This window comes from Rousettus aegyptiacus, unplaced genomic scaffold, assembly GCF_014176215.1.
Source record: "Rousettus aegyptiacus isolate mRouAeg1 unplaced genomic scaffold, mRouAeg1.p scaffold_m13_p_1, whole genome shotgun sequence".
Taxonomy (NCBI): Eukaryota; Metazoa; Chordata; class Mammalia; order Chiroptera; family Pteropodidae; genus Rousettus; species Rousettus aegyptiacus.
Window position 1 is genome coordinate 123,532,639 of NW_023416284.1, and position 12,089 is coordinate 123,544,727.

The 12,089-nt window shown below is 36.5% G+C and overlaps 1 protein-coding gene across 2 annotated transcripts in view; it reads right to left on the bottom strand.

Moving 5' to 3' along the window:
- LOC107517039 (pleckstrin homology domain interacting protein) overlaps positions 1-11,888 on the bottom strand; it is a 112,077-nt gene extending 100,189 nt beyond the window's left edge. For both annotated transcript variants that reach the window (XM_016157348.2, XM_036219642.1), the window contains exons 1-4: positions 11,716-11,888; positions 11,541-11,599; positions 11,383-11,412; positions 11,131-11,190 (exon numbers count right to left, since the gene is read on the bottom strand). In XM_016157348.2, the coding sequence (XP_016012834.2) occupies positions 11,131-11,190; positions 11,383-11,412; positions 11,541-11,599; positions 11,716-11,755 (189 nt within the window). In that variant the 5' untranslated portion in view covers positions 11,756-11,888. The remainder of the gene's footprint in view (positions 1-11,130; positions 11,191-11,382; positions 11,413-11,540; positions 11,600-11,715) is intronic.
- Between the last annotated feature and the right edge of the window lie 201 nt (positions 11,889-12,089).

A 12,089-nucleotide genomic window follows, 5' to 3' on the forward strand; every position in this document is an offset into this window, starting at 1 on the left:
TAAAACACATTTCAGGTAACAAACCTGAAAATCCTTATTGCAGAATTGCATCTTTTAATAAAATATCATGAATCCACTTTTTCTGACTAAATTTTTCCTTGATTTAGTACATTTCAATTTTTCAAAAAGTAACTTTCGATTTAAAGCTAGAAGAGATACTTTCACAGTTCTTAAACTCCTCATGATCTGGCTTTTGAGATTTCATACAAGCTAACCTCTTTGCTGGAAATCTTTCTTCACCTATCTACGCACCTCTACATCTCATCCTCTTTTACGTCTGTCTAAGCCTTCTTGCTTTACATGACCTGTTACACTACTGTTGCCCCTTCTTTTTGGTCATTCTATCTTTGTGTTTCCATAGCACATTATACTCCTTTCCAAACGTTCCTTTACCCTCCTTCCCAGCACTTTCTAGTACTTATCATACCATATTAATTGTTCTTAATATATTCTGATACTTGGACCTCAGTGGGAATCTAATGAAAGTTATGATTCCCGCCCCCCCCCCCAACACACACAGGCTCTACCACAATCCTGCTCTATTTGAGGGGTTCATAAGACCCCTGCACTACACTAAAATTGCCAATTTACTAGGAATTTTCTGCATAAGACATGGAATTGGAGTCCAGTGCTAGATTCTTTTCTTTTCACTCCATACTCTCTCCTTAGACAGTACTTATGCCAATGATTCTCAAACTGACATCTATAGCCTAGGTTTTCATATCAAACTTTCTTAAGACATCTCTCTTTGGAGTTTCAAAGCCTCCTCAACTCAACATGTCAAAATGAAAATCATAATCCTCATGCGAACACCTCCCAAAAAATGTCCCCTACCTTGGTGAATGGCAACACCATCTAACCAGTCTCAAACCAAGAAGTCAAATTTTTTACAATGCCCATTCCTCACTCTCACCTCATTCACAATAACCAAACAGTCTCAAGTCCAACTGACTTTTCCTTCCTATTCTTAAATACGTCTGTCTCTCTCCATTTCCACACTAACTACCCAACTCTGAATCATCTTTGGAATAAAGATCCATCTTTCCCATATCCACTCATGCCTTCTACCTCATTCAAATCAATTCCCTATTTGCATTCGAACGCTCTTTTCCAAAGCATACTTGTGGTCAAGTCACCCCTACTTAAAACAAGAGGCTTTCCTTGCTTTTTGGAAATCTAAATCCTTAACATAGTCTGCAAGATCTGAAATTTATTTCTGGCCCATTCCTATTTCTCTGCTTCAACTGGCACATTCTCAACCTTACACCCTCTAGCCCCCATTTTCCGCAGAGACACACCTGCCTTCTTTCAGGTTCTTTACCTGTACTCTCTTCTTCATGCTTTCCCCATGTGGTAGATACACTCTGCATTTCCCCACATCCCCTTATCCAAACAACACTTTTATGTGCTTCAGATCTTCCCTGCAATTTAAGTTCCTTTGTTTTCCTTTACCCTATTCAATCAAAGTGTTATCTTGGTTGCACACCCTTAATAATTTTTCTTTAACTCATGTTATCAGTTTATGACTATACAATTAAAAGTGTAATGATTTAATACTTTTCTTCTCAACTTCACCATAAACTATAAAAGAAGAGGGATCACATCTTCTTTTGGTTCCGACAGTGTCACACACAACTTATTTTTTAAAAATTAATACAAATTATCTTTTGCTACTGCATTTTTCTAAACATTATGCTTCATGAATATTAATCCATATTACTATGGTCAATGTTTAAAATGTAAAAACAAAAACAAATTTAAAAAATTAAAATAGCTCATTTATTGCTATACATAGTTTTTAATTTTCAAGTTAGTAAGAATGCCCATCTTTAATATTAAGCTTTTAAGTCTGAATGAACTTTTATTTTATTTATACTAATAATTAAAAGAAAAATAAAACTAAAAGGAAAACTTGAAATGATATTACAATTCCTATCCCAAATGTCTACATTTAGATTCTCAGTAATTGTTTATTCATTATTATTTTAGAAAAACAAAACAAAAATTAACATCCTCAGTTCCAATATACCCATTACTTTCCATGACCAGAGCTACTTTCAAGCTCTTTAGACATTCAACACACAATGTGTGACAAATATGAATAACACTAACATAGCTAACACACATTGGCTGTGCACTAAATGCTAGCCCTTGTAGTAAGTGTGGTGAGTTTTACATGTAAAAGCTTAGTTAATTATTTCAACAACCCTAAGAGGTATGTACTATTATTATTTCCATTAATAAATAAATTCTGATACAAAAGAGAAAACCACCTTGCAACAAACATCAAGCATGTTTAGTGGATGATAGAGTCAAACAAACCAAAGCAATGTAATTCTACAGCCCACATTTATACTGTCCCCCAAAGCACCTATTGCCACAAATATATGTATATATCAATATGCAAATAAACTATAAAAAGGACATTTTGAATAGTTTCCAACAGATATTAAACTGACCCAGAAAAATAAACATTCTAAAGATCACCATCGCAACTAAGCAAACTAACACAAAAGCATAAGTTCCTATAGGTAAAGGGGAACACTGAAAAATCTAAGGAAATAAGATATAACAGATAAAACTACAATCATCTAGTGATAACACTAAACACTCTCTCCCAAAATAGCTAAAGAAACTAGCTAAAGAAAACATTGACAATACTTTTGTCAATATTTCTAAGATGAAAATTTTAAACTCTTAAATTTAGAATCAAAGTATAAACAGATGACACCAAAGGGTTAATAACCATAATATTTGATTACTATTGAAAAATAAGAATTTTTAAAAATACACATTTATCAGTAGTGTTCTACTTTTTAAAATCAATGCCCCTTTCTTAAACATTCCATCTCCTCTCCCACTAAGATGCAAGAGCCTGCTTTATGGATACAAACCCTAATGTCACCCCACGGAGATTTACTCCTAGACCTGTGGGCTAGTCAGAGCTTTTCCAAACTTCTCATATCTCCAGCCACAAATTAATACCAATTGAGAATCGCTTAATAACAGTAACAATGATATTTGATTAACTGTCCATAAATAGAGATTAAAACCTGAATTAAACAAAGGTATCCTTTTTTGTAAATAAGTTACATCACCTAGAGCAGAGGTCAGCAAACAATCTATAAAGGGTCAGATGATAAACATTTTAGGCTTTGGAGGCTACTATTTGTTGCATATGTATTTTTAAAAACTTAAAAAAGTATTAACTTTAGCTCAGAAGCCTTGCAAAAAAACAGATATCCTGCACGATTTATCCAAGCAGCCATAATTTACCTACTCAGATCTAAATAACAATCCTTGGTTCTAGCAACTTTTCCAGTAGGGGTAATACAATTCTGTGAAACAGAGGCGTTCATGTCTTGTCCATCTTGGCCCAAATCATAAATCTGTATCATTCCTTTCTCAGACTGCATATATAAAATAATTTTAGAATTATTTAAATAGGATCATTTTCTGAAAATGGGAATTGTAGCAAGGAAGGAACAAGAAACTGAGCTCTAAGAGTGGTTTATTTTCCTGCATCTTTAGCTAAATCGATCTGCTTCTTAGTATGCTACTTCACATAAACAGCCATCCTTTCTAGTCAAGAAAAATTTGTCATTACTGTAAGGTACTGTCAGAAAGTAAGTGTTATCAGTAAAGAGAATATAAAAAGCCTAGAAGCCACTGCATTCCACTAGACATACTGTCATTAAGAACTTCTCTAATCATTTTTTGAAGAAAAGGTCAGTAGTTTAAGGGCTGGCTTTAAAGTAAAACAGCCTAGTTTTAAACTTCCAAACGGAGTGTGGAAAACTTAATCAGTCTCAATGTCCTTATCTGTAAGACTGAGACTGCATGAGTCATCACCTAGAGAAGTAGTCATAGTACCTGACATAAGAATTGGCTGTTACTTTTAATTACACTCCACATTACATACTACATGTTGACCTTCCACGTTGAAAAAAATCTTTCTAGACCTAAAAATGCAGGGAAACACTGGATGTCTTTTTAAGTACCTTTTCCAGGTGAGATCAGATCAATATATTAATTACAATTACCTGTGAGACCTAAATGCCAGTCCTTCCTTAGCACATTAAGAGGTCCCTATGAAAATAAAATCTACCTAATGATTAGCACTAGTATGATCTGGTTTGACTAGGCTCTTCACTGCATCCCTGTTTTAAAAACCTAATTGGTTCTAAAAGTCAGTTTTTCAGACTGTCTTACATCTATTTTTTTCATAATTTTCTATCCGAAAGAGGTAGTTGCTTCTGCTCTCTGCTATAGTTGAGTTCTAAAAGGTCAGCTGAATGGAATATGGTTCTCTATTTTTATGACTACTCCAGCATATAAACAAAAACCAAAATTAAAAAAACCTATTTGCTATTTAATCACTCCATAGGCCTACTATTAAAATCCTACCCTAGCCTTCGCAAAACTTCGTTATAACTATAAATCTCTTACCATTCTTAAAGTATAGGTTAAATTGTATCTACAAACTTTAAAACAAGTTTACATTTTTTCTGAACACTTTTACTGTAACAGCTTCTTCGTACAGACACATATATGGAATAGTTTGTGTCAAGTATTCCCCAAATTTATTTAAGGTGATGTATTCTCCCCATTTCACAGATAAAGAAGCAAATAAGGTTACGTATTCTCCTCGTTTCACAGGTAAAGAAAACTGAAGTCCAAAGGTTAGTCTGTCAAAAGTCATATATTGAGAAAGCAGGAGCAGCAGTTATCAAACCCAGATCTCCTGATTCCACATCTACTGTTATTTTTATTACTTTAGTGTCCTTCTCAAAACTTCATTTCCTGTCTGTCCCCACCTCCACCCCATCAGATTATAAACTTACCAGAACCCATATGACCACTTTGCAAATCAAATCCTCTAAGCTGAGTAACTCTTAAATGCATATGATTTCTTTGTAATCAGAGTATAACAAAATTAATATAGAATCTTATTAAGTGTCAAAATTAATCTTGGTGGTCTATTTAATTGTGAATAAACATGCTTGAAAGACTTTCATATTCACAATTTAATCAACCACCTAAAAATTTATTTAAATTTAGTTAGAACTATCAATGTAATTATCAATACAAGTATATAACTTAAAATACATTACTGCTCTTTCAAATGTTATTCATCACAATCTGACTATATTCTGCTTAAAAAAAAAAAAGAGAGAAAAAAAAAAAAACCTCTATCCCCAATTAAGATTTTCAAACCACATAAAAAAAAGATGCTCTATAAAAATTAATTTAGAACTTAAAATTTAACTTTTTAAAATAACATATTTTGAAGTTGTTTTTAAAACACGTCAAATTTGCTAAGTAAAATTTGGGCAATAAAAAATCTGTAAATCATTATTTACAAAGTATAATTTAAAATTCAAATCAACAATTCTATTGAAAAAGTCTATTAATTTAAAGATGGAAAATTCTTAAACTGTTTATGCTTAAGATGCCAACATAATCTTAAGAAAATGACCAACTTCATTTTTAGTAATGTTTCAGTTTCAAACAGTGTACTCAAAATAACAATCACCACACATACAATGGCGGTAAAGTTGTTTCAGAAAATGCTTATTAAGCGAAGATTCCTAGAATTTAGTATTTCCATACCCCAAAACTAAACTGGAACCAAATGACACAAGATAAATATTTCTTGCATTTATACTATAACCCCTGTGAAGACAGGTTATGTACTTGTTATCTATCCATGATTGAGACCAAATGGGTCCTGCCACCATGACCACAAGCCACGTGGATTCCAGAAATCATGGATTCGTTATGTGCTTCATTTGCAGAAGGCTGCCGTCATTCAACATGTTATATGAATACTACAAATCTCATTCCTCTTACAATTTAGTTTTAACTTAAGCAGATGCTGTATCAGACTACATTGCTACCTAATTTTTCTTAGTATCAAAACTACTCTTCCAACCATCTTTTTCCTTATCTGTGATTTCTGAACTCACATAAGGCTGCTTATGTGTCTAAGGCAAATAACAAAAGGTGGACCTGCTTCAAACCTGATGACTCCTCCTTTGTAGTAACCAAAGGTTCTCACACTTATTTCACTATTCAATATCATGATTTTTGATTTTTCAGTACCCCAAATTCTCAAATTCCTTAAAGGAAAAAAGTACTATCATTTCCCCCAATCTGTTATAAAATACTTAAATGCCTCTATAGTCCATATGCTCAGTAACATATTTAATAATTCCAAAATAACTTATCAATTTTCACAAATGTCATTTCACCAACATAAGTCTCAAACAAAAAAATATAAACTGATCTTTACATTTTAAATTTATTTCTAAAATTTTTAATTTGTTTCCTATTATATAATAGCCTTTATCACTTTTAGATGTAATTACAAAAGCAACTTATATATCCTGAAAAACTTGCTGTTAATTTTTCTAATATTCATTTTAATGACTTTCTTGAAATTGAAAATACATTAAAATACAAAGTTATTCTAAATGGGCATGCTTATTAAAACGGCCTCTTTGCTTACAGATATATTTCTATGAATTCTAAAACTGATATGAAGAAACTACTAGCAAGGATAAAATGAATTTATTTGTTATGACTTGTCCAGAATAAGCTGTGTAGGATACAATTTTATTTGCTCCAATTCTACAGTGATATGATAGATAACCACAAAATTTGGGGAAAGAAATGGCCACAGTGAGAGTTTTTAGATAAAAGAAATAAAATTGTGTGGTTTCCTGATAGAGAAATTGAGTGGATTAAAAAAACTGACATTCATTGTATTTATTTGACCTAACCATCACCTCAGAATTAATTTAAAAGTCTTTATTAAACTGTTTAAAACACACAAGTCATTAAGCCAGATTGACAAAACATTTCAGACTGGGAAACAGATTCCTGCAGTACTATTCTGCCTCATAACAATCATATAAAACACTACTGTGTAGTTGAGGGGTTAATCCAACTTCCTCTTCACATAATACTTTACAATTATTCAAGGATATTAAGAATTTAACAGGTATTTATTTCATTTTTAAATGTCTGTAATATCTCTTTTAAAAATAATGAAATAAGTACTAATAACTGCATGTGCATGAAATGAAATTTTGCCCACTTCAGCCCTTCAGCATGTATTATTCCCCTTCACACCTAACAGTTTATTTACTATAACGATTATGAAATATTAAAGCCCTGCTTTAGAGGCTACCAAGGAAAGCTCGGTATTTCATTTATACTCCATTTAAAAACAAATGACAACACACATTTACTTCATTATATGCTACCTTCCCGTTCCCCAAAACTATACTGGTTAAATTTTAGAAAGTACTAGATTGTCTTTAATATAGAATGGGAATCCCTGATTCAAAAACATCTGTTATACACTTTTCCCCTAAAATTTGTTAAGTTTTATACCTTAAACTTTAACATTCATCAGCATACTCTAAATAAATGCATGCTTAACATACATAAGTAAATTCTATTCAGTTCCCATTCATCTCTGAATTTAAGACCACCGACAATTTCTGAAAACTAATAATTATATTATAAAAAAGCAGTCTACGATTTGGTTAGTGTTTCAAAAATCTTCCTCTTTCCAAGGAGAAACCATACTACAACCTAAGAATGGCACACTCAAAAGCATTTACACAAATTTTCTAATCTGCATAATTTTTCTATATTTACTTTTCTGTGTTTTGGATAATCAAACTCTGAAATGAAAGAGTTGTGCTCTTAGAGACACTGTATTGCTATTTCTAGTTTAAAATCAGATTTTCAGATTAGAAAAATTTTAATTCACTTATTTCACAATGAGATAATAACTCTGGGGCCAACAGAAATTCCATGACTTGCCTGAAGTAACCTGCAGGTTAATTGTTGGCAGAGCTAAAATATAACCCACATGTCCTGGCTCCCAATCCTTTCTCCTGAATAAAGATTTCCAATAAAGTGGAATCATTTTAAGAAAAGCAAATAACCACTACAAAAAATAAAGTAAGAATTATATCATTTTAACAGCTTAGCAAAACATGAGCCCAGTTTTGAAAAAATAAATGTCCCATAAGCAAAAAATGTAACCGGAGTCCCAGATCTGGTAAAAAAAAAATCTTAAAAATTCTGCCTCCAGATCTCACAAATATGCAATCTCCACTAATTAAGGTGACAACTCTAAATCAAGTTAACAAACCAACCAATATCACTATGCAAATTAAGAAATAAACAATTGTACACATGTTAGTTTTCTTATTCTATAGTTTGCTCCTATGCCTGGCTCCATTTAAAAAATAAGAATTCTGAATTCTGATAAAAGCTTTAAAAATGCCCTTTTACTTTAAAAACAACCTCATATTTTAAAAACATACAAAATCTGATAAAACATATAGAGCAAAAAAATACTTTCTATTAAATGCCATTCACTGTTAAAAACATTTTTTGAATTTTAAGGTAGATGGTAATAATCACAATGTTTTACAATGCCTTTATCAATCACACTGAAATGTGTCAATTTTTTTAAAAATCTATAAACTTTTAAAAACTACTCATAAAACTCCACTTTCCTCTTGGTCCAAACTCAATTACTGTGATTTTATCTGTAGGCTGACTGAAGATGCTAATATACCTATTTTTAAGCTCATAAATACAAACACAGCATCCTACCCAAAATAGCTTTAATTTGAGGTTTTCTAGATATTTTCATCTGACGTATGAATTCTTCCATTTATATTACTCAGCTTATCATTAACATAGCAACAAATTCCAATAAACACTACTGAAATCAAACAAACAATAGTTATTTTGGTTTCACTCACTAAAATAATCTTCAAACCAATGTTAAATAAAAGCAATTTGACAGGCAACAAAGTTAAACATTTTTAAATAACAATAAAACAGAGAATACTATGCAAGAGATTTTGCATATATTCACCTACAAATAAAGTTTCAAAAGCCTACTATTAAAAACAAAAATGTGCCAAGATACCTGGTGTTCCAAATATTTTGAGCTAACTAAAACTCAATAAAGTCAAATGAGGTTATTTACCTACATATTTATCATACACCTAGTTTGATATGAAAGCAATATGCTGAATGAATAAAATTCAAAGATAACTGTGAATTTTAATGAGAACTTTTAACTGTCTCGTGAATATGCCAACATGACTGTTCTGGTAAAAAGCTTAAAAACACTCTATGGAAGAAGAACCACTTCCATGTGAAACTGGTGGGTTTTGATAACACGCCAAAGAAGACAGTGCTTGTGTTCTCAGTCTTATAAAAAGATTAGGAATAAAAATTCATTTATTACTTTGAGAAGTGAGAAACCCTCTCAAAAAACAAAAATCAACATTGGTTTCTCTGGTGTTAGTGGCAAAAATAAAATGATATTCCTGTAAGAATTAGACAGTCCCATATTTTAGCCAGATACCATTAGACAATTTAATTTAAAAATATAACATTATGCAGTGTTTCAAGTTAAGAAAACACAGCAATTTTCAGCGACTTGGGGTTTGTGGGTTTTTACAAGATACAAAGATGAGTTTTGTAAAATCTGCCCAATTCTTAAAAATGGAAATTATAATCTTCCTAATATTTTTGTCAAATAACAAAGACATGGAAATCCATTTAAGATGTTGACAGATACAACTTAAAAATTTTAATATTGCATTTACTGAATTTTGGAGTTGGCTTCAAACTCTTCATTTTAGCCAAGTATTGAATGAAACTAGCCTAATCACTACTTAAAAACTAACAAAGTATGGAAATGAATACCGTTATGTTTCCATTAAATTTGCTATATCTAAGTACTCTTGTTTATTTCAACAGCACTTATCAACAACCTATATTAAATCATACAATTTAGACCCAAAACTCAGATATTCTATATCCAAATGAAAAGCCAGCAAAATCATGTTATGCCTTCACCTCATACAAAACATTCAATTCTAAGTCAGCTCTGAAACTTCCTAATTGTTTCGGAAGCCCTCATGAAGTAACATTAGTCATTATTAACTATCTCACATCAGTTACAAATGTCTCAAAAAAATCAGCGCACTGAATAGATTTCAATGTCTTGATTTGACCCGGTGTGACTACTTTCTGCCCCCCCCCCCCACACATATATGCATACAAACAACCAAGATCAGTTTAGAATATGGAAAATATAACTCCGGAATACAAATATCTTACTTTACCATTCACAATACTAAAGTGAAAGATGCACTTTTGGAAGTCAATTGCTACAAATTACTAAAATATTCATCCTAAAATTAAGTAGCAGGTATTTGCCAAACTATTTAACAAAACATATCCTAAGATAAACTCAAAAACTTTTACGTGCCAAGTTCCATCTCAGGTAAATACATGGATAAAAATCTAAATTCTTCAGTGGCCTCCAATCATAGTTCTTAATTTGAGCAAAAAGCGTAACACGAGAATTAGCAAAATTAGAAAAAATCTCAAACTTCTGGCTTTACGGTATTACAGGCTTTACACTTCTGCGAATGTGTTTTGGTAAATTCAAGATGTGCTGCTGGCCAACTAACATCACACATCTGATCCCCTCCAACAAAAAACCTAGCTCCGAATTTAAGGAAAGCAAAAGAAACAGGAAAAGAAAAAATGTATAACGTCTTGCCACGGTTCCGCTGCGGCTGAATAGCCTGCTTGTGAAATGCTAATGCCACTTCGGAGCAGTTAGTCACCAGCTATTGTGTGGGGTAGGAGAAAGCCGAGCCGACCGCGCGTGCAGAGCGAGAGAGCGCGCCCTCCCTCCTCGCGCCGCTCCCGCTGCCGCCGCCGCCGCCGCCGCCGCTGCTGCCTCGCGCGCGCCCCCGCGTCCGCACGGACGCGCGCGCCGGCCCCTCCTCCTCCGGCCTTGCACTGCACAACATTCATGACGTATCTTTATTTCTAGCACATTAACAAAATATCACAAATAAATTGTCGGCAGCCCATGCGGCCCCAGGGTGCGGGTCCCCCCGGCCACTGTCCCCCGCAGGCCTCGCGCCGGCCTCCCAACCCTTCCCGTGGCCTTTGGAGCTTTCACGTTCTGGGGCCAAGTTTTTGTCTCTGTAAAAAATTGCGGGAAATTCAATTTTTATTCGACTCGGGGAAAAGTTTCTTTACTCCGCGACGTGAATGTCTCACCAGATTCTGGTAGGTCCTGGGATGCTCCTTCCCGGTCCAGTCGGTGCGCCGGGGCAGCAGCTGCGGGGAGAGGGCGCCCCGTGAGCCCGGCCCCCGGCCCCGGCCCGCCCGCTCCCTTCCCCCGCCCGCCCCGCGCCCCGGCGGGGACCCCGAGCCCCGCGCCCCACGCCCTGGCGGCGGCGGCGGCGGCAGCGCCGCGGCCCAAAGGCGGCCGCGCGGCGGCAGGACACGGCGGGCCACCGCCGCCCTTACCTCCTTCTCCGCCACCTCGCGGATCAGCACCTGCAACAACAAAGCGGGGAGAGCTGAGCCCCGCGCCCCGGGCCGCGGCCCCGCCGCCGCCGCCGCCGCCCTCCCCCACGCCCGCGAGCGGCGAGCGCCGGCCCGGCCCGCGCCGCGCGCCGCCGTACCTGAGCCGCCTGCTGACAGGGTCCATCTTCCAGGAACCGGGCGATGAGGAAGTAGAGCTCTGCGCGGGAGAGAGGGACAGGGAGACACACAGGCTGAGCGGCCGGGCGGCGGGGGGGCGGGGGACCGCGGGCGGAATCGCCCTGTGCCAGCGGCCCCGGCAGCCCCCCGACTTACCCGATCGCAGCTCCGAGAGGCCTTTCCTCTCACAAGACATGTTTATGGGTCACTTCAGGGCCGCCGGCGGGACACCCCGCCGCGGAGGGGAAGCGGGGATGGTGCCGCCGCCTGCCCTATAGCTGTCACTGTGTGTTCACGAGCCGAGCCTCGGCTCCACCATTCAAGCAACGGCGGCGGAGGCGGAGGAGGAGGAGGAGGAAACAACAACTCTCAGGCAGCGGCTACGGCCGCCGCCGCCTCCGCCGCGGATCCCTCCGCCGCAGAAAGGAGTCCGCCGCCTTCGCGGCCCCGGGCTCGGCCCGATCCTCTGCCCGCGCCCCCGCCCCCCGGCGCAAAAATAGGAGTGCCTCGGGCCCTGCGACCGCAGCGCC